Here is a 21,931-nt window from a genome sequence, read left to right as displayed (position 1 = left end):
ATATCGTTTGTTTTTCTTGTTGTGAAGAGTCAAGCATAAACTAGTCTGGAGGTGTGCTATTTCTTACCTGTGGTAGAATGTGAGGTGCATTAACACGGGGTGCGGAACCATTGTTATCGTTTTTTCTGTTCTTCATCTAATATTTTCCTACTGCGCTGGAAGGAAAGCAATCTGACACGATAATGCAGATGGTTGTAGCGTAAATACAAGCAGCGGGTTAAGTGCCAAGGTGATTTTCTCAAGGACTCGGATGGGACAAGCCATGTGATTGATGCTACATCAAGGGGGTTAGTATGGGTAGCAGAGCGGATGTGGGAGATGCAGGTTCCATGTTGTAGGCTCTAGGGTACTTGACCTCGTCATCTAGTAGCGTGATGTGGTTGATCCCTTGGGCAAGAAATAGTGTGTACCACTTTGTTTGACACATCATTGGAGCGCATGGTAAGGAGTGTTATAAAGGAGCCTGGGAATGGAGACAGTTGTCTTGTTGGTTTACCCGACTCTTGACTTGGCCCAGGATGTTTGGAATGGAGGCGAAGGCACTTTTGACGAGCCCATCGCATAGACCACAGGGTACTTGGTGACTACAGTGTATGGTAATTGATGTTAATGGATGGGGTTTGATCAAGGTTCCGATTCCTTTCCTCTGTGCTTCCTGCTTCCCCGCGTTGATGTTACCTTGGGGTTCTGGCGGTGACATGGTGTCGGCAGGTAGCATTTGATGTATCTACCTACCAGAGATTGGGGTGAGCTTGTCGCGATATGGACGCTTGTACACTGCATTGACTCTCACTGTATACCCAGTATATTGTCTCATGATGATATTTCATGATCTTTCAGTGTTGGCCTCTTCGAATCTTGCGGATAGAATGCCATTGATGAAGTTGAGTTGTTGACTCTGGCGGTTTGCTCGGTGATTTCGTCCCCAGGTGACATCATGCACGCACCAGAAGTAACCGGTCCAACCCCGTCTCAGCCATACACGATCCTTCGCCCTCGGGGTTTATTCTCTTCGCGTAACTCATCCTGGTCAACGAACCGCTCCTCCTCCCCCAATTCCCCCCATACACACACGCAGAGACGATCCGGGGAAAGCGATTTCTGCTTATTGTTTATTATTACCCCTCTCTTTTGGTGCCCTTCCGACCTTCCAGCGCCCCCCCCTCCCCCTGTGATCATCATCGTTGGTTGCCTGTTGTGGACGGCGAGAGGTTGGTCGGGACACTACTTCTTTGCGTCATGTGGATGGAAGGACGAGTGAGGCCGAGAAACACGAGATGCCTGCATGGACTTACCCTGACGAGGATGCGCGCGATGCATGGATGCGCGGTATAGACATGCCGTAGCATTGGGTCATCGGGGAGACTGTTGTGTCACTTGGGATGAGAACGAGGGCGATGCTGGAGTACTAAAGGGGAGGGAGGGATGGCTCTCCCGCTCTGGGGATGCCTTGCCCATCTCCCTTTTTGTCTTTGTTCTTCCGAAGGGTTGACTGCTATTCTGCGGGCTACTAATACACTCTGCGGCCTCGATTGCTCTCTGATCGATATCCAGGGAACCCATTGCCCATCATGAAGCTGACGGGCAGCCCTCTGGCTGTCTTTGCTCTGGCGGCGAGCCTCCCCCTCACAGCAGCAGCCGCAAAGAGCGGAGGCGGCCCGGACAAGGACGGCAAGTACTGGATCCGGGCAAAGGGCATTGAGGCGTCCTTCATTCCGTACGGGGCGTCCATCTCGAACCTCTTCATCGACGACCGCTACGGCATCCGGCGCGACCTTGTCGGCGGCTTCGACAACGCCTCGTACTACGGCATCGACGCGCAGCACCCGCACTTTGGCGGCGTGCCGGGCCGGTACGCGAACCGCATCAAGAACAGCACGTTCAGCATCGACGGCACGACGTACCGCGTGCTGCCCAACGAGAATCCCACAAAGGCCGAGCCCAACGGGACGGACACCCTGCACGGGGGCCCCGACGGCTGGGACTGGCGCAACTTTACCGTGACGGCGCACACGCCCACCAGCATCACGTTCAGCATCGTCGATCCGGATGGCAAGGAGGGCTTCCCGGGCGAGGTGGTGTCGCACATTACGTACACTGTCAAGGAGCACCAGTGGGACTTGAAGATGGTTGCGCTGGCGACGACGAAGAAGACGCCCATTATGCTGAGCAGCCACACGTACTGGAACCTGGATGGCTTTGCGAACAATGAGACGCAGACTGCGCTGAACCACACGCTGCATTTGCCGTATAGCGGGCAGAGGGTTGACGTCGACGGGTACTTGATCCCCACGGGGGATATCCTGGCGAACAAGAAGGGGACGGCGAATGACTTTTGGTCGAGGCCGAAGCAGCTTGGCAAGGGGTTTGAGCAGAGTGGGATCAAGAACAACTGCGGCAACAACTGCACTGGTTTTGGTGAGATTACCCGATGCCTCCCTGTCCCATAAGAGGGAGAGAAGGGGGAAACGAGCATATACCTGTGCTGACAGCGAGACACACTAGACACCTGCTACATCGTCAACCGAGACGCCCTGCAGCCCTTTGACTGGCGCACCGAGGGCCCCGTCGCCAGCCTCTCGTCGGCCTGGTCGGGCATCCACCTCGACGTCTACTCGGACCAGACGGCCTTCCAGGTGTACAGCTGCAACGGGCAGAACGGCACCCTGGCGCTCAAGAAGACGCAGGGCCTGCACGGCAACAAGCGCTTCCCGCGGACGATCCCGCAGTACGGATGCCTGGTGATGGAGGTGGAGGACTGGATCGACGGCATCAACAACCCGGAATGGGGGCGGAAGCAGGTCTATGGGCCGGGCGACGAGCCGTATGTGCTCCAGGCGAGTTATCGGTTTAGCATTGACGGCAAGAAGAGTGCGTAGAGAGACCTTTGGAAGTCACGAGGATGAAGAGAGAGACGGATATAATACGCTTTGACGTCTGTATTGAATCTATACCTCTAATGTGCTCTGTGAGAAGTCTGGAAGCTGGTACTGGCGTTTATGAAGAGCGTACATATCAAGATCTGGATCTGACGTCTCCCTGTTGATGAATGCGTGTAAGTGGAAAGGCATTCGTGGTGGGGCAGCTTGCCGTCCGTCACCCCACCTTGAATGTCCATCTCCGTTGTAAAAATAATCCAAGGCCTTTTTTGTCGACTTTACCTTACCGAAACCTCGACATAAAACAAACAACTGCCCGATCTTTGGCTCCCGCAGCACCTGAACCAGGCTTACAAATAGATACCGACCTCGCAGCTTGCATCTATCCTACCTAGTCTGCAGACTCCCAAACGAGCGACATCGAAAGAGGCTGCAGACGAGGGGCAGCGTGGGGCAAGAAGAGATCATAATCGCAAGAGGAAGAGAGGAAGAAGAGAGCGGAGATTGATCAGAGATGGAAGACGACAGGGCGCTCGTCGATCTCGGCGCGGCGGCGGATATCGAAGAAGCGCGACTCGAAGTTCACACAACCGAATCAGAAACTACAAAGAATGAGACGCCGGCGACAACCACAACAACAAGACAGCCGAAGCGACGGTTCGTAGGAAGAAGAGCGGCAGATGAGGCGGCAGCGGCAAAGGCAACGACGGAGCAGGGAGGCAGCGGCGCTGTTCAAGGTACTTTTCGCTATTCAGTCTACCTAATGTCGACAAGCTGAACGCCTTCTTCGTCACCTTCTTTGGCTCTCATTCTAACCTCTTATCGCAATACAGCTGCCAAACCCCGACGAGCGCCACGACTGCTCAACCGAGTCCCGCCAGAGATATCAGAAGACCCCAACCTCAAGGAAGCCATTGCCCTCCTGCCAGCAAACTACAACTTCGAGATCCCCAAGACGATACACCGCGTGCGCGAGTCCGGCGCGCGCAAGGTGGCGCTGCAGATGCCCGAGGGCCTCCTCCTCTTTGCGACGACCATTTCGGACATCATCACGCAGTTCTGCCCGGGCGTCGAAACGCTCATCATGGGCGACGTGACGTATGGTGCTTGCTGCATAGATGACTACACGGCGCGGGCGCTGGGGTGCGACCTGCTGGTGCACTATGCGCATAGCTGCTTGATACCGGTAGACGTCACCAAGATCAAGACCTTGTACGTCTTCGTCGACATCAGCATCGATACAGCGCATTTGATAGCCTCGCTGGAGAGGAACTTCGCCAGTGGCAAGACTATTGCCATTGTCGGCACCATTCAGTTCAACGCTACCATCCACGGTGTGCGGAGCAGCCTCGAGGCGGCAGGCTTCAGCGTCGTTGTGCCGCAGATTGGACCGCTCAGCAAGGGCGAGATTCTGGGCTGCACGTCGCCTCGGCTGCGGGACGAAGACGGCGTCGACCTGATTCTATACCTTGGCGACGGACGCTTCCACCTCGAGAGCATCATGATCCACAACCCGGCCATTCCGGCCTACCGCTACGACCCGTACTCGCGCAAGCTGACGCGGGAGACGTACGGACACGATGAAATGCAGTCGGTGCGTCGCTCCGCCATCCAGACCGCTCGAAAGGCACGGCGTTGGGGTCTCATCTTGGGATCTCTCGGCCGTCAGGGCAACCCGCACACGCTGGCTATGATTGAGCGCGAGCTGGCTGAGAGAGGCATACCCAAGGTCGATCTGCTGCTGAGCGAAATCTTTCCCGGCAAGCTTGCCATGATGAGCGACGTCGAGTGCTGGGTCCAGGTTGCGTGCCCGCGTCTGAGCATTGACTGGGGATATGCATTCCCGAGGCCGCTGCTGACGCCTTACGAGGCGCTTGTAGCGCTGGAGAAGAGAGGTGGATGGAGTAAGGAGGAGGGTGGTGATGGTATTTACCCGATGGATTATTATGGAAGGGATGGGTTGGGGAGGACGAAGCCGCTGGAGGGAGTTGCGGCATGATCGCCGTTTGAAAGCGTTGAAAGTCATGGCCTAGAAGCTAGATTGCTTGAATATGTACATATATAAGCTGAAGAGCATACTTCTATGCTTCATGAGATGAAAGCTCTATGCGTATCGTATGATGGCTCCCTATGTCGTTGCTCTCATTCATTCGGAGCGACTGGTAGAATGGCAATCTCGATTATACTTCATGGGGAGTTGCCAAAAAAAGGCGGGCTGTGAATGCCGCAACTCGAGGAGTCTGTAGTGCAATGGTTACAGCCCCGGTAGTAACGCTTTTGGTTGCTGTCTCCTCTGATATAGCAGTGAGACTGAAGATGGCCTCCTGGAATGAGGAGTCGTTCAGAACATCGGAGTTGTTCCTTGCTGAAGTGCTGATGATCGGTATCAAGCGCGAGATGCTAACTCGCAGGAGTTATCATCAGTCCCAGGCAGAAAAAGATGAAGAGACTTGGAAAAAAACCCCTCTTCATCCCTCAAGAAGCCGGAGCATGAGCCGTCCCAACAGGCTCCGGCCGACTCCCAAACATGAGCTTATACTTGACAATCTCCACCACCTCCAGATTGTTGTCGCCCTCCTCGACATACGTCCCTCCTGAGCCCTCCAGCACCTTGTTCTGCCGCCTGCGCACCACGGCCAGCGCCTTGGGCAGCTTCTTGACCTCGCCCGTCAGCCGCTGGTGCTGGCCAATGTACATGTGGACGCGCTTCATCCAGGCAGTGCCGATGGCGTCGGGCGCGTAGTCTGGGAACTCGAGCCTGCCGACCTCGACGTCCTTGAGGGGCTCGCCGTGGGCGTCCTGGGGGAGGTTTATGCTTCCTTGGAGCTCGAGGATGGCGAGGCCGGAGGGGGTTTGGAGGAGGGTTGGGAGGGGGTTGGGGGTGGGAGAGGGGGTTTTCGAGGGGGGGTATAGTTTTGCTGTGGATGAGGACATTTTGGGTGCTTCGATGTATGTGAATCGTGGTAAAAGAGAGAATCAAAGAGGAAACCCCTTAAGATGAAGGCGATGATGGTATGTAAGTTACGTGAAGCTCATCATCAAGGCATCAGATCCTGCCCCCACATGTTCCAATGTTGGATCAGCGCCACATTCAAGGTCCAACTTGACGTGAGGCTGATGAAGCACCAGCCACAGTTTGTAGATTCAGATCACCTTTCCCCACCCTCAGATACGTATCTCGCAACTAGCGGCAGCGCCTCTCTCATTGGCCAGGGCAATTTTGCGCACACGCCAAAATGGAGCCCTAGGCGAATGCACACAACTTTTCCTCGATTTTTTTTTCCTGCCCGCCCGTTATCCGCTCCCCTTTGCCCTACCCTTTTGCCCCAAATTCCTTCAACACCCAAAGCCGACTTCACGCGTGCCAGGTCAAGACAAACTTGCACCACCACAACACTGGCAAGATGAAGGTACGCATATAGATCCCCAGAGATGCACAATCCTACTCCCGATGGCATTCGCTGTTGTTGTTGCTGCTGCTGCTGCTGCAGCAATCATGCTGGCACCAGTTATCTGCATCGTCCCAATTCGAGGTTCATCGGCGGGTTGCTAACATGACCTTTTTTTCTCTTCGCAGTTGAACATCTCCTACCCTGCCAATGGCAGCCAGAAGCTCATCGACATTGAGGATGAGCGCAAGCTCGCCGTCTTCATGGAGAAGCGCGTACGTTCAAAGAATCCCCCCTCTTCCTTTGACGAAGAACGGAACAGCATTAGATCGTTTTCGACTTGATCGACGAGAAACAACGCGCTCGATACATCGAAACCTTTTTCTGCATCTCCAATGTTCCGATCTTTTCGTCTCCCCAAAAAAACAATCAGAGAATCGAAAAATTAACAGACGTGTGATCTATAGATGGGCGCTGAGGTCCCCGGCGACTCCCTCGGCGACGAGTTCAAGGGCTACATCTTCCGCATCACCGGTGGAAACGACAAGCAGGGTTTCCCCATGAAGCAGGGTGTCATGCACCCCAGCCGTGTCCGCCTCCTCCTCTCCGACGGCCACTCCTGCTACCGCCCCCGACGAACCGGCGAGCGCAAGCGAAAGTCGGTCCGCGGCTGCATCGTCGCCATGGACCTGTCCGTCCTGGCCCTCAGCATCGTCAAGCAGGGCGAGGCCGACATCCCCGGCCTGACCGACGTCGTCCAGCCCAAGCGCCTCGGCCCCAAGCGAGCCACCAAGATCCGCAAGTTCTTCAACCTCACCAAGGATGACGATGTATGTTTCACCCTGTACCCATACTCGGTCATCGCCTACCCGGAGCTGCGGTGGAGGGAGTGGCAGTCTGGGTAGAGTGTGAGAAGAAAGAAAAAAAAAACCTGGACAGACTCTTTTCCTTTTCTCCGCTATTCGGGGGCACTTGATTGTTGTCTTCAAAAGCGAGCAAAGAAGAGTCTGTCCGGTGCCGAGATTTTCAAAACAAAATCAATTATGAGAGATCATTGGGAAAACTAATCACGGGCAAATTCAATAGGTCCGCAAGTACGTCATCCGACGAGAGGTCCAGCCCAAGGGCGAGGGCAAGAAGCCTTACACCAAGGCTCCCAAGATCCAGAGACTGGTCACCCCCCAGCGCCTGCAGCACAAGCGCCACCGTCTCGCTCTCAAGCGCCGCCAGGCCGAGAAGGTCAAGGACGAGGCCGTGAGTAAAACCCTACAATCAACTCAACATTCTTTTGGGTCCATGATGCTAATACTGTCATAACAGAACGAGTACGCCCAGATCCTGGCCAAGCGTGTCGCCGAGGCCAAGGCCCACAAGGCCGATGCCCGCAAGCGACGAGCAAGCTCCATGCACAAATAAGGGGTTTCGTTCGGGCGTTTTCTTTATATAATGAATGTAAAAAAAGGGGGGAGGGGAAATTCCATCATCATACCTTTGGTCCTGTGGTTTGCATGCAATCGGAGTGAAGGGATATCTGGGGCTTTCAGATAAAAAAAGGCCCAACCTGCCACGAATGTATTAGAAGCATTTCGATTTCAAAATGCATTCATGACGCCATTCATGACAATTCCCCTCGCGTTTTCTATTTCATCCTCGTGATTTGATGGCTTAAATGCTCTGATTTGGCGAAGCCAATGCTTTGTGAAGAGGACCTCATGGTCAAAGTACACAGTTGAGGCGCCTCGTCTCTTGCTACCTTGCCATCTGTATAAGGAAGGACAGCGTCAATATGTCACAACTCGCATTGGTCTCCTTCTTTACAGATATAGTACACAAGTGGTGAAATGGGCACTGCAAAGTTAGGAAATGTTTTCACAGCGAAATCCCACTGTATTTGCCCTATTCTAAGCCGGATGAATTCCTAATCTACTTGCAAACATTAATACATAGTTTCATCACCCCCCATGGGGTACCAAACAAACAGCCTTGCTTTCCGTGTCATCATCCCACGTCAAGATATCTTGCAACTACCAGAGAGATCTGCACTTCTCTTCGGCAATGCAAGATCCCTGAGTAGGGAGCCTTCCCTCTTCCACTATGTTGATATTTCCTGTTGTTTTCTCCCCCTTTGCTCTTTTTTCGGGTTTCTCTTTCTGTTCTTTGCCTTGGCTTGACTCTGAAAAAGCCATTCACCACAATCATACAAGGCCCAGTGAAAGATGAATACTTGGCTCGACCAATCAATTATGAACGCTTTCCATGAGCCGCATCCTTGCAAACTTCGCAAACATCCACATTGCAATTAGGCGAAGCCGAAGTAATCGCTTCCCTGAGTGATGGCCTTGAGAATTTGCGAGCGCAGTATGTCGTAGCTGTCATACTCGGGTAGATCGAGCTCTGTAAAGGATTGTCAGTATATGATGTTCAATAACCTGGAATTGTTGGCAATGAGGGGAGCAAAGACTTACGGTTGAAGCAGGTGTGCGTAGACGGAAGGCGATCCTTGTTTCCGTAGTCGCGGTGGATGTTGAAGCGGTTGATACCGTTCATGCCTTCTAGTTCCTTGAAGCCGTTGAGGGGAACCTTGCTGGTACCGGTAACAAACTGCAGCAATTTGGCCAACTCCTCCTTGTCAAACGACCGGACTGCTCTCCAGAACCATTGAATCTGTGGAGAGGAAGGACTGTAGTTCTGGTACTCGGTATTCGCTTTCCAGTCGTCAATGTCTATGTCCGGAAGACCAGAGATCAAGAGCTCCAGCTCCTGCTCGTTGAAGATGGAGATAAGCTCCGCGGGAATGATGTCGTGGAAGCCTAACGAGGAGGGTTAGTTATGGTTCTCGTTGTTTGACGAATGCTGTCATGAAAGGGGATAACTTACCACTCAAAAAGTTCTCCATCTGATCCTTGACCGAGGAGAGGAGTTTGTGCTCGACTACAACACGAACGTACTCATGCTTGTTCTCCTCAGTTACCGCAATCTCTCGACCATTGGGGATGAGGTCCACGATCTTGGTGACACCGAATTCATCGTCTTCAACCGAAAAGGTCTCTGTTATGATATCGGTAATGTCGTTTTCCAGCATCCAGCAAAGAGACTTGTAGTAATCCGGGTCAAATGATTCCATATCCTTGACAGATACGGACTTTCCGAGGATGCGCTTGTAGACAGCACGGCTGAAGAAACAATCAAGCAGGCGGCCCTCGTACAGAGCCTTGCCGATGATGCGACCGATGAACTTGAAGAACCTCAAATGTTCATCGTTGACGCCACTGAGTTTGTTCGGATGGAAGGTTGTGCGATCAGACGAAACTGGGATGAACAGAGCATAGTTGGGATCGAACATCTGTCGGGCGAGGACCTGGAACCACTCGCGAGTTACGCCACCGGCATCAACTCCCTCTTCACCGTTAAACCGAATGTTGAGTTTGCCGTATTTCATCTCGTCGGCTGACTTGAAGCAGAGCCACTTGAAGGAGTCGTGGAAGACGTGCTCTCGGCGGACGCTAATCTGCAGCGGTGGATATGATGGACGACTCTGGTTCTGGCCGCTCCGAGAGTGTACGCTCCGGTTGAAATAGTTGCGTTTGTTGTCAAACTCCAGGACCTTGGGATTCTTAACGAGCAAGGAAAAGGTGCCCGACATGAGTTTAGGGTTGTGCCGCACGAGTTCGTTCAGGATGCGTCTGTGTTCCTCGGTAAAGGTGAAGAAGAGGTTGGCCGTGCGAGATTCTGGCTGCGGACTGGATAGCATGTCCTTTCCGACCATGCTCGACGACAGATCGTCATTTGTCGTCGTGTTCTTGCAGACAACCATGAGCGACTCAATCAGCGGAAGTAGGATTGTCGCGACATTGAGCATGTTTTCCCGTTGGCGAATAGCGCTCAGGCAGGCACTCAGCTTCTCCCACATGGTAGCAAACGTGGAGTTGTGATAGAGCGAGGTGACAAGGTCTTGCTTCTCGTTTTTCTCGCTGGAACCATCGTCTGCGTCGTCGCTCTTCTTCTTTCCATCGAACAGATGGTCAAGTGCGGTGAGGACTCGCAGAAGCTTGTTCTGCTCCGACGCTCCAGGCGAGAACTTAGCGAGGGCAACTCCTTGAATTTCGGTACCAGAAGTGGCCGCCTCAATGTGAGGGAGCAAGTCGTCGAGGTCGGACACGATATTGCTGCTCAAGAGGCGAGCTTGGCTGACCAGCTCCTGTCCGAATATCGTCTTTGCCCCGGGAATAGCCGACAGATTCTTGATGGTCGAGATGGTGTTTTGGAATGTCTTCGAGCTACACTCCCTGGCCACAAATACTCTGACCACAAGGGTGAGATTCTGGGGCGGGATCACCGGAGGCTGCAACTGGCGGGCACGTTTCTGCGGTGCGCTCTTCGATTGCTCCGCAGATTCCTCGGTTCCGGCGGCCTTCTGTTCGGAAGAGGTCGCCTGCGCAGATGCAGAAGAGCCGTCGACCGTCTGCTCGTTGTTATCTCGCTGCTCTGCCTCGTTTGCATTTGTAGTAACAGCTTGTGTCTCCGCGCCTGTGCCCTTTGAACCTGATGCGTCTTCATCCTGTGCCTCTTTGCGTCGACGTTCCAAGTTCTGAAGGGGTAGAGTGACTCGGTTCAGGAGGTCTGCCAGGTGTGTCATGACAAGCGAGCTCTCCGTCACAAGCTCACGATCCAAGAGAGTGAGAAGAGAGTTGATCGCATATTTGTGCGCCTTCGAGTCCTTGCCCTTTCCTCTACGGCTCAGGCTCCGCTTGAGGGAAGAGGACCCTATTGATTCATGTTCTGTCAAGAACAGCCAAGGAATGTGTGGATTCTTGGTGCACAAGTCGACCAGAAGGTCAAGGCATTGTTGTACGATCAACAGTGGCGACGTCTCGGAGTTCGTCTGGCCAGAAGCTGTGAGACTTCCCACGGTTGTCAAAGTCCTCTTAAGGCCTTGTGGATTCTTCTGGTCACCGTCCTTTTCCTTGTCCTTCTGTTTCCTGGCTTTGAGAGAGAGCTGGCCAAAGCTGCGCTCAACCGCATTCATGTCTGTGCTACCATCCTGAAGGATCTGCAAGACGGTGCTGATCACCTCGAGACGAGTCTGTCGATTTTCACAAACATCTGCGAAGACGCTGAAGAGGTAGTTTCGGATGGAGCCCTGTTGAGCGATAAACATCAGACGCAGCAAGGTGGCGACACCAGCTTTATCAAGCATCTGCACAACCGTCTTCCGTTGTGTCTTGCTCTCGCCCTGCTCATCCGGCGAGCCTTGCACTGTGACCCTAGCCGCGCCAAGCGAGGTTCTACCAGGGAGCACAATCGGGCGCATGCCTCCTCGTTGATGAGCAACTGGTGGTCGGTGCTGAGTCAATGCTCGCACCTGAGCAGCCATGTCTGGGGGAAGCTGGCCCATGATATCCTCACCCTGGTCGATGAGAGCTTGTTCACGGAGTTCGGGCGGGAATGTTAGCAGAATGCTAGCTGGGTCCATCTCCGCGGGGATGGCATCCTGGCCATCGGCGGCGGTAGCCTGGCGACGACCGTCTTCACGGTGACGACGGCGCTGGTCTTGCCGCTCCTGTTGCGCGATTTCCATTCGTAGCTCCTCTGGCAGAGCATCAAGGAATTCCTGAAACACTTCCGTCGCTTCTCCCGAGGCAGCTTCCTCGCGGGCTTGAGATCGCCTTTCACTTACTGTCTGGGCGATGACTTCCTCCCGGAATTCCTCAGGAAGAGCGGCTAGGTAATCCGGATCGATACCCAGTTCAGTGACATCCACCTCCTCGCCTCGAATGATGGTTGTAACTCTCGGAACGTTGGCCCTCGATGTGTTGGCTTGATCATCATGGGCAACACCAGCTTCGGTCGACTCAACTCCCTCCATGGCTCCACCACCTTGCCCAGTGCCAGGTTGTGGTTCGGTAGTTTGACTGGCGGCGAGAGCGGCGGCTTCAGCGGCTTCCGCTGCAAGTCTTGCAGCAGCTTCGCGTTCCTCGGCCTCCTTCCTTTCTCTCTCAGCCTTTTCCTCGGCTTCTTTAGCTTCTCGAGCCACACGCTCTTCCTCTTCTCGCTTCTTTCGAGCTTCTTCAAGGCGCTTTTGATTCTCTTCTTCCTCCGCCTTCAGTTTTCTCTCGAGCTCCATGGCAGCAGGGGTGAGCTGCGCGATGATAGCAGTGCCAAGTCTGGCAGCCTCCGCGACGGGATTTCCGAAGATCATCCTGGCCTCCTCCTGGTAGCGATCCAAGGTTGTCTCAGGAGTGAAAGCGACTGCTTGGTGCGGCTCCTGAGATGCAGCATCTCGGCGCTGTTCACTTCTCAGACCACGGATAGGTCCAAGATCCGTGCTCCGCGTACCTCCAGGACCACTGATATGGACGTGGAAAGCATGCTGGTTTCCACGACCCATGATTGGCAAAAACTCCATAAGCTCTCCCAGAAAGCCCATGGGGCCCTCCATTAAATGTCTGCCTGGGCCCAAAAAGCCCTCTGGGAAGCGAAGGCCAATCGAGTGTGGATGCCCAGGTCGAGGCTGATTCTCTTGAGCTTGATCGCTGCGACGAAGTAAGGGGTTCATGCCGTCATCTGCATTCGGCTGCTGCCCGTTATTGCGATGGCTACGGGAGAAGTAGCTGCGGAAATCTTTGTGAATGATGACATGTTAGTGAATAGATCACTGAGAAAGTATGCCAGGATTTTTTTCAACTTACCACTCAGATCCCGGTGCGTCCCAGGGATAAACCGCGGAGGGAATGGGTTGCGGTTGTCCATTCGCGCAAGGACTGGTCGTCTGTTGTTGTCGAGAAGGAAAACTTGACGATGTCTATCATCAACCTCAGGCGTGAATCCATCCCATCCAAGAGCTGGCATGGGCGGTAACGGGTCGTTCACTGTTCGAGAAAGGGTCACGTTAGATGGCTTCGGTGAGTAATGATCATTGAAAGGGGGCCACTCACGTGGATAATCATCGTCATAGATGTACTCCTCGTCTTCCATATCCTCTTCGTCGTCCTCATCTGTGAGAAGAGTCAGTACACCCCAGCTATGGAAGAGAAGGGAGAAAGAAGATCTCTACACTCACCTCCATCATCGTGACCATCATCCATGTAATGCTCATCTAATGCTTCCATCAATTCGGGCTCATATCCATCTTCATCGCCGCCCATGATGGCTCTTGCCATGTTATCCAAGAGATCACCAGGGCCCATTCCATGTAGGTGAGCCTCGTCCTCATCTTGACCCTCAGCCTCGTAGTCGATATCATCGACCTCTGGCTCTTCGTCCTCTTCGGCGCTGGTCTCGCTCTCCCAACCTGATTCACCGTCATCTTCAAGAGGGTTGCCATCCTCATCGACAATTTCAACACGGTCCTCGAGATCCTCCATATCGGCAGAATCTACTTCGTCGTCGTCTTCGTCGTCCTCGTCATCGTCGTCATCATCTTCATCGTCCATAATGACTTCAACCACTCCGGGGTCACCGTGGAGGCCCTCAATTTCCCCCATCTGACTAAGCTCCTCGTCATCATCGCTGATGTCGTCCTCATCGTCCGATATCTCTTCATCGCCGTAGTCCATCTCATCGTCGTCATATTCGTCCCCATACATGTCCTCGTCGTCGTCATCTGCTTCCTCTGACTCAGACTCGTCATCCTCGCCACGAGGTTCAAGCATGCCAAGAGCAGAGTTTCGATAGAGGTCAGGGGTCTCCTCCCGGCCCTCGTCTAGGTCTGATAGGGATGAAGTAGACGCGAACTCCTCATCACTCTGCTCAGCCTGTGAATCGGATACCAAGATGTTTGAATGGCTCAGTTCCTTGGCGGTATCAGTCAAAACTCGCAGTACACGCAGGATATACTTAATCGCCCGTTTGACCCCCGGGAAATTGAGGTTGATCTCGGCAATGGATGACGTCAACTTATCCAAGTAGCCCTTCTCATACATGAGCCGTCGAAGCTGCGCTTGTGACCTAGTCTGGACGCTGTCGACATTGCGAGACCCGGAGGTTTGCTCTTTGTCCTTCTCGCCGATCATGTTGTTCATCAACTCCGCCAAGCACTGCATCCGTGCATACCGAACCTCCAACGGCTCATCAGTAAGTGGTGCTTTCTCATAGGCTTTCAGAATGGTATCGAGAACAAATTTGCGGACGAAGAGTAGATCTGGCTCATCGTCATAAGCGTACTTTTCTTGCTTGCGGTCAAACACTTTCTCATTGGTCTTTGAGACCAAAGCGACCAAAACCTTTTGAGTCTGCGCTGAGGTCGCGGCCTTCTTCTTCGCCGCTATGTTGTCTGATGTACCACTCAGGCTACTCTGGCACAAGAGGTCGTATATCAGATAGTTGAGAATACTCGACCGGGGCTTGACGGGCGTGTTTGTAGATAGGGGCGGAGCGCTTCGTTTGAAGTTGATGAACTCCATCTTGGTTCGCGTGTAGCTCTGAAGGAGCTCGGCCAAACAGCTGAGTAAGAAGCATCGATAGACGAAGATCGGGTGCTCTTCTGACTTGAAGGTAGGTTTTGATGGCTTCTTGTCCTTTCCATCGGCAGCTACGCCTTCAGCAGAAGCACTGTCCTGGGCGTCGCCAGAAGCTGCCGACTCGGTCTCGGTTTTCGCATCTCTGCTGGGTGGTGGTACCTCTTTGTCTTCGACTTCTCGGTAGTTGATGAGCTCACAAAGAAGGAAGTGGATGACTCCGTCCGGATTTTCAACTACCGGGCGCTTGCTGTCGTGGTGTGGCTTCAGCGCATCAGGCATCTCCTTGTCTCCCGATTCAGTTGAAGGCTTGACATCTTCGCTCTGAACGTTTTCCGATTCTGGCTGAGCAACATTCGTACTGCTGCTGTCTTCTTCCTTCCAGACCAGGGTCTGGGACCTGGTGCCTTCAGCAGTGGGCGCGTTCCAGCGTGAAAACCGAAGCAGTTCATTGGTCACCTCAACGAAGAGGTCGGGAGCACGAAGAGCAATGGGCGCCATTGCTCGAAGATATGTCGGTACATCCAGGTGGCCGCGCTGGGTACGTTGGAGATTCGGAATATCGGACTTGATCTCCGCTCTCATGACTTGCTTGATAATTTCTTCATCCTCAACGATGTGGCGAAGGATGGTGATGAGATGGGCCGTCAACCTGATTTGCCTGAGTCGCTCAGAACCTGACCCCGACATTTGCTTAGCCATAAGAAAAAGCCTTTGCAGGTTCTTCTTCTCGCCAACTTGCTTCGCCAACGAACGTCTGCGGGTCAGGATGATGAGAACTCTGAGAATAGCGGTAGCCAGCATCTCTTCCTTTCCGATACGTGGAAGTAGGTCCAGAAGCGATTCCAGGACATCCGACCGCTGCTGATCATCTAGTAACGGTGTTCTGAGCTGAATCACGGGCTCTGCAACGGGCTCATCCAAGGATTTGGGTGCCCTCCACTGGACTGCGACTGGCTTCTCATCATGGCTCAACAGAGTCTCCAGCACCAGTAGTACAAAAGGAATCCAAGGAGGCAGCTCTTCGCTGGGCGTAGACGGGGGGACCTTGAGAAGCGCCACATATTCGCCAATCTTGTCACGCAAGGTGTCCATGTTTCGGCTGAAGAACATCTCATCCTGGAGCAGTAGCGCCAGAAGATGAGCATATGCAGCGATACACTTCCCATTGCGCTTCCTTTCGTCTTCGTCCAAAGCAAGGGACGTCAGAGCAGATGTGAGAGTAGATCCGACCTCTTCGTGAGCATCAGCATTTTGATGACGCAGAACGACGGTGGTGATGAGCTCGGAGACCTCGATAGCGGTATCTGGATGGGCACGAATAACGTCGAGGCATTGATCGATCAGATTCTCTCGTAGCTTTGATCGATGGTCGTCAAGGCCTTGTTTGAGGGCATTGAAGCTGTCCGCTGTATATTCTGCAGTAGAGCCTGCTTCTGCACTGGCCGGGGTCGGTTCGGCAGCCTTTGACCCCGTATCCGCGCCACTCTCGGTCTCATTCGCCAAGTCATTGCTTTCAGGAAGTTGTGAGATCAGGTCATCCAGATTCTCGGCGGAGGTATCAGGAGAGATATCCAAAGACATGGCCTCCGGTTCAGGGGCACGAGAACCACTGGCATCGCGGCTTGCCGATGTTGGAGTCGTTCCTTCTGCTAGAGATGAGGCATCAGGGGCATCTTCAGGAGGGACAGGGTTTCGAGCACCTGCGATCTCAGCCTCGTGCGCACTGCAGTATGCTGAAGCAGTGTTAGGGTTGCCAAATGTACGATATGCAGCCTCCTGTGCCAGACTTTCATCGAAATCGTCGGCGAGCTGGCGAACAAGGGACCGGACAGCCCGCCAATTGAATGGCACTTCTGTATACTTGAGAAGCACGAAAGGAACCTAGAATAGAAATTAGCACTCGATTCAAGTCCTTTGAAACACAGGATGTGGGCAGAAAATACGCACCTTGTCCTTTGGCATTGACTGCAGCTCGCCCTCACCCAATGCCACTATCTTGAGAATGTCCACAAGTCGTTTCACAGTCTGATCTGGTACTCGCTCAACGAACGTGGAGTCCCAAAGTTCCATGATGACAGGCAATATGAGGGCCCGAAATTCGACGGTGATTTGGCTGTGGATATTCTGAACGAATTGGGAGCGGTCTGTTTGTCGCTGAAGGTTGTAGTAAGTGTGCGTGTCGCCGATATGCTTCCCATTGACCAGGATGAAGTACAAGTCCAATATCTTTTTCAGGCCAAAAGCAGCAACCTTGACCTTTGAGGAGTCTTCGGCAGTAGCGGCGGTGGAACTCTTGACTGTATCAGCGAAGACTCGCAACATGTCGTTGAGAACAACGATGCCGTCACGCTCCTTGAATGCAAGGAGAACCGGCATGATGATTTGCACGTTTGCACGGTCGGTGGGCCGAGATGAAGCCGCTTAGAGATGTTAGCCCGCTGTGTGAACCTGAAGACAAAGGAACTGGAAACTTACGGTGTTCAATCACCATTTCGTGGATGGTATGCAGCATGATGATCCAATAGTGGAAGTCCTTTGACGTTGGCTCCGGAGTTGCCACGGATGGCCTGAGATGGTCGAGAACCGTATCGGCAAGCGCTCTCGCAATCTGCAGATGGCGTGGCCGGTGGTATGGGTCACCGTGATTCGCCTCCCTTCTAGGTAGCAGAGCCTTGCCGATGGTCTGGAAAAGGGGGAATGAAGTGGGAATCATCGGGTGCAGCAAGACCCGAAGGGTTTCGTAATTTTGAAATCGAGGACTAGCTTGTTCCTGTTCAGTCAAACGGGACGTTGAGGACGCATCAGCACCATCGTTGGGCCTCCAGCTATCTGTGCCCCCGAGAACGTCTGTCAGGGAGCCATCATCGCCTTCCACATCTGCACCGGTGCCTCTGCTGCCGCCCGCCGTCGGTGGTGAGTGACGTCGTAGAGACCAATGCTGGGGTATCGCGGTAAGTTCGCCTGCTTCCTCTGCTAAAACTCCACGAAGCAGAGGCCCAATCGACTTCACTAGCTTTATATAGTAGTCGTAGACGTTGACGGGGTAGAACTGCAGCGTGTTGCCTCTGGACGATACAAAACAGTCGGAAATGATCTTCATGTACGTCTGCGCGTTGAGCAGAGCTTTGACAATATTAGTTCCCGTCGCAAGTATTTCCGCTGCTTCGGAGCTGCTGTACTCGATGCCCAGGTCGGTCAGAAAAGGGGCAAAATAGGGAGGGACGGCCTCGGTCTTCGTTGACAATGGCTCCAACACGTCAATGGCACGCTGAGCCCTGTTGAGCAATGACGTCAAGCCTTGAGCAGCGCCATGTTCGATCAATTGGGAAATGACTTGGTTCAGAACTCGAGATGCCATCGAATCGCCATACCCAGCAGTGAGGCTCGGGGACTGGCACATATCGAGGAGTAGCTCGATACCGCCCCTTTCGACGAAGTTGTTCTTCAGTACACCGTTAGACAAGTAGGTGGTCAAGAAATTCGACAGAGCATAAATATAAGGCGTGAACGACTCGTAGGGCGAATCCCGTTCAGTCTCGGTCCGCTTGTCAGCTTCCAAGGCCTGGGGCGCGGCAACGTCAGCCATGTCCATATCGGCGGCTTCCTGCGGCGGCTTAGGTGCTTCGGCCACCGATGTTGATTCAGCCGCAGCTTGGAGACTGCCAATGGGGAGCAGCTTAACTCCCCAGCCTGCGACTCGAGCCTTCTCAATGCCCAGCATGCGTACTCGCGCGACCATGTCAATTACCGCATTGGAGATTGACTTTCTGAGGGGCGGGTGGTGCCGCGCAAGTTCGTCAAAGCTGGCTCCAACGTTACTGGCAAGTTCCGTGTCTACCTCCATGCATTTGACGTGCGCAGGGCTTTCAAAGACTTCCAGGAAGCTTTCGAACGCTCGAGAAGCAACAACCAATTGCATGCCCGCATTATTAAGAGAGATGGAGTTGAGAACTTGAGGGACAACATTGATAGCATCGGAGGACGCCAGGATGCCTGTCGCCACAGGCCGGCCAAGCGATTGTCTGATGGAGTCATCCGAGGGAGGGTGAGGTCGGCTGTCAAGATCGGTAATCGACGTAATCGCAGAGACGTCCACAGTCCCGGGCTCATCGCCTTCCGACTCCCGGTACCTTGGACGAGTGGTGTAGTCATCGGGGATAGGTCTTCCAGTGATCGCCTCGAGGTACGTCTTGATCATGCCCGATTCAGAAATGGCAGCAAAACTGGTCGGGTCATTGTTAATGAAATCGCTCAGAATGGTAACCGAGTTTGTCCAGACGACTGAACCAAAGCTCTTCTTGTCGTTGATGATGTCCCTTAGATTAGCCAGCAAATCAGACTTTTCAGCAAGATTTCGCAGAAGGCGGTCCGTATTGCCGCTGTAGCTATACGAATTGGACATGATGTGATGGACGAATTTGAGGATCCATTTGAGGGTTTGCTGCTGGTAATAAGGGATCTCGTAGTCCACAGCACTCGATTGCTGCTCCGGTTTGATGCCCTTTGAGGCCCGAAGCAAGCTGCGCGCTTCACCAATAGTGTCCACGATCAACCTGGCAACAGCATCCAGTCCATTCGCATTGAAGAAGGCAGTGAACGCATTGGGATAGGTCCAGACCAAGCCGTCTAAAAAGGCGAGAACCATTGAGTGGTGGCGCTGTGCAATGACGGATCGGATATTGAGGATCTCAACCAGAATATCCATCAAACCAGCAGAGACCATTTCACTACCGACGCGAGTCGCCATTGACAGGTGCAGCGTAAGGGAAAACAGATTGTTTCGCCACTCGTCGATCTCGTTCGCCTTATCGCCATCGTCTCCATCGTGGGTTTCGGTCATGCCAGCCACCGCTTTCCTGATCACGTAGAGAAGTATCCCGTGATTGACATTTGCATTCAGGGCCGACAGGACGTCTTGACGTCTCGCATGAAAGCTCGAGACCGCTTCGAGAAGCGCAAGGGCAATGGTCTGCAGCCTCAGAGGAATCTCTATGGTGCCATCGGCAGACGGATGGATCAGCTCGGCCAGTTGGTAGACAAGCTGAAACCGACGGGTCTCATCAATGTCCTGGCGGAGAACTTTCTCGACAAAATTGGACTCGGAGTGTATGTATGCCAAGTTGGTCACCGCCAGTAGGCGAGTTGCCAAGATTTGCTGTCGGGATTCCTGAGAGCTGATGAGAGCTTTGGCTACTCTCAAACGGTGGAACGCCTCATACTTGGCCGCCGGAGGCATGTCATCGGGGCATCGCTTGACGAGCTCGTAGATGGGGCGAGAGGCCACGACATGTTGAGGCAACTCAAACGTCTTCTGGCCAGACGAGGAATGGTCCTCCACAGATGCCGAGGTTCGCGGCACAAGAGGAGACGAATCGTCACTGGCAGCGTTTCGGGCTCTCGGTGTGTGCTGAGGGTTCATCGTCGAGCTTCGGCGCAGTGGAGTGGGAGTCAAGGGCAAAGTCGAGCGCCCCGCCTCTGCTGGAGCGTCATACTGGGATGGAGCAGCTTCCTGCGGGTAGTAACTGACTTTGACATCGCCCCAAGCGCTCCATCGGCTATCATCAGATGCGGCGATGGCGACCAAGTCGTTGGCGTGCGAAGTGGCCACATTTCTGCTGCCGGACCCTGTCGCAGCCTTATCCTTCCCCTTGGACCCGGACGCGTGCGTGCTAGTAGGGGCGGATTCCGACATGTTGAAGATGGGCGTTTTGACGAACGGCAAGGCAATCTGCTGGACGCGATCCAAGTCTATGTTGTAATGGTTCGCGAGCAGCGCTGCACTGATGTGTCGGGAGGCGCTCCCTATGCGCTTGACGGAAGCCTGATATCGCTGTGCCAGTTCCGACCCTACCTCGAGCGTGGCGATGAGGATAGACGGAGGTATGCAGTTGAGGAGATCGTTTAGGTGAGCACTGCTGGCGTAAATGCTGCGATTTCCGCAATGCTCCAACAGCATGCGAGTGAATTTGAGAATAGCTTCGATCAGAACTCTGTCACCATCAGAAGGGAAGCCGAGCTGCGTGAGTTCATCCATCTGCCACTGCTTCTCGCCTTCGAAGGCCGAGTCTTTTGCATGGTTGAGCAACACATCGCATCCGAAGTCGCGCTGTTGCGGGCCTTCATTCAAGTTGTAGACCTTGCAGAAATGCTCCAACACGCTATCGAATCGGTTCAACAGTGGGATCCAGTGGTAAAGGTCGCCGCGTCCAAAGGGCCATCTCGTCGGGAAATCAGCAAGCTGCTGTGGGAGTAGGGGTAGCGGGGCTGTTGATGCAGATTCGACGTATTGCTTGAGCCAGGAGGACTATGAGGGCACAAAAGAGTCAGCCTCATTTTTCTTAAAAAATCACATAAGGGCGGCCGGAAACGAGCCCGTAGCTTGATTGAGCCTGCCCATCGCAACACAAGGTAACTTACCAGAGTCTCTCGATGCTTAGGCTGCATCGTCTTTGTAATCTTCCCCATGATGTAAGAAGAGCGGCAGAGCCGCTGAAACGGTTATCAACTCCCCCTCCACTTCAATCCGGCTATCCGCTGGCGCGACAGCGCGACTTGTGCAGTCGTCGTATCTCCCAGCAGTAATCAGATTAGAGTCCGTGGAGAAAGTCGGTTGTCGTAGGCACAGCGGTGGCTGAGCTAGAGTCGAACCGCGGGGGAGAACTCAGGTGGCCGAGATGTCAATGTGCACTTCGCGGCAAGGTTCGTGGCACGACCAGGACTCGCTGCCGTCGATGTCTCGTGGCAAACAAGGGTGATTCGCAGCTTCGGCAAGCGGAACACCGGGTTCAGGCTCGTGAAGACGAGAGTCGGTCGCTGGAGAGGGCGTGGCGAGGGGGGGACGGAAGATGCTGCTGCGTGAGCTGAAATCGAGTCGTTGGACGAGTGCAGTCGTCCTCGAACAGCGGTTCCAAGGGCCAGGCGGGCAGCGGGAACGGAGATCGCAGAAACCAGCAAAACGCAGGGATACAGATGACGGCGTCGGATACGATCTGCGGGATGTTTCTGTCGTGAAGAAACTGGGCGGAGAGGTGGAGAGAGGGCGGATGTTGGGAGAGAGAAAAAAAAGAGTTGCTCTTGACAAACGTCAGGTTGAGCAGGTGGAAAGCAAGTGGGCCTTTGCGTAATAGGCGTGGTGGTGCAGCTCCTCCCACTGTCCCGCACTTTGATGCAAGGCCGTGGTGAATGAGTGACTGCGTGCGAACTG

At 53.8% G+C, this 21,931-nt stretch overlaps 5 protein-coding genes across 5 annotated transcripts; 3 read left to right on the top strand and 2 right to left on the bottom strand.

Moving 5' to 3' along the window:
- Positions 1–1,043: 1,043 nt before the first annotated feature.
- Positions 1,044–2,879, top strand: TRIREDRAFT_120784 (aldose-1-epimerase; the record flags this gene model as incomplete). Its single annotated transcript, XM_006963399.1, has 2 exons — positions 1,044–2,418; positions 2,506–2,879. Exons 1-2 carry the CDS (start codon positions 1,572–1,574, stop codon positions 2,877–2,879), a joined length of 1,221 nt encoding a protein of 406 aa, XP_006963461.1. The 5' UTR covers positions 1,044–1,571.
- Positions 2,880–3,208: 329 nt separating this feature from the next.
- TRIREDRAFT_76050 (uncharacterized protein) lies at positions 3,209–4,878 on the top strand (the record flags this gene model as incomplete). Its single annotated transcript, XM_006963398.1, has 2 exons — positions 3,209–3,616; positions 3,713–4,878. Exons 1-2 carry the CDS (start codon positions 3,394–3,396, stop codon positions 4,876–4,878), a joined length of 1,389 nt encoding a protein of 462 aa, XP_006963460.1. The 5' UTR covers positions 3,209–3,393.
- Positions 4,879–5,381: 503 nt separating this feature from the next.
- On the bottom strand, positions 5,382–5,780 carry TRIREDRAFT_33660 (uncharacterized protein; the record flags this gene model as incomplete). The annotated part of the gene is made up of 1 exon (XM_006963030.1): positions 5,382–5,780. A coding segment is annotated over one exon (399 nt), but the record flags the coding sequence as incomplete, so codon positions are not given.
- Positions 5,781–6,235: 455 nt separating this feature from the next.
- TRIREDRAFT_120781 (40s ribosomal protein S6) lies at positions 6,236–7,891 on the top strand. The gene is made up of 5 exons (XM_006963397.1): positions 6,236–6,289; positions 6,457–6,543; positions 6,736–7,098; positions 7,355–7,522; positions 7,589–7,891. Exons 1-5 carry the CDS (start codon positions 6,284–6,286, stop codon positions 7,682–7,684), a joined length of 720 nt encoding a protein of 239 aa, XP_006963459.1. The 5' UTR covers positions 6,236–6,283; the 3' UTR covers positions 7,685–7,891.
- Positions 7,892–8,567: 676 nt separating this feature from the next.
- On the bottom strand, positions 8,568–21,192 carry TRIREDRAFT_2956 (uncharacterized protein; the record flags this gene model as incomplete). The annotated part of the gene is made up of 10 exons (XM_006962994.1): positions 8,568–8,662; positions 8,734–9,078; positions 9,146–11,501; positions 11,568–12,889; positions 12,958–13,137; positions 13,204–13,263; positions 13,329–16,608; positions 16,675–17,147; positions 17,203–21,031; positions 21,145–21,192. The coding sequence occupies 10 exons, from the start codon at positions 21,190–21,192 to the stop codon at positions 8,568–8,570; spliced, it is 11,988 nt and encodes a 3,995-aa protein (XP_006963056.1).
- Positions 21,193–21,931: the final 739 nt, after the last annotated feature.

The sequence above is a fragment of the Trichoderma reesei genome, assembly GCF_000167675.1.
Source record: "Trichoderma reesei QM6a unplaced genomic scaffold TRIREscaffold_4, whole genome shotgun sequence".
Lineage (NCBI taxonomy): Eukaryota > Fungi > Ascomycota > Sordariomycetes > Hypocreales > Hypocreaceae > Trichoderma > Trichoderma reesei.
The sequence above is the reverse complement of the archived record's forward strand: the minus strand, read 5'-3'. Positions and strand labels throughout refer to the sequence as shown.

What these genes read in the sequence shown, in the direction of transcription:
- TRIREDRAFT_120781 (XM_006963397.1), top strand. An exon ending in ACCTCACCAAGGATGACGAT is followed by an intron (nt 7,099 to 7,354) that starts GTATGTTTCACC and finishes CAAATTCAATAG; the next exon opens with GTCCGCAAGTACGTCATCCG. An exon ending in AGAAGGTCAAGGACGAGGCC is followed by an intron (nt 7,523 to 7,588) that starts GTGAGTAAAACC and finishes CTGTCATAACAG; the next exon opens with AACGAGTACGCCCAGATCCT.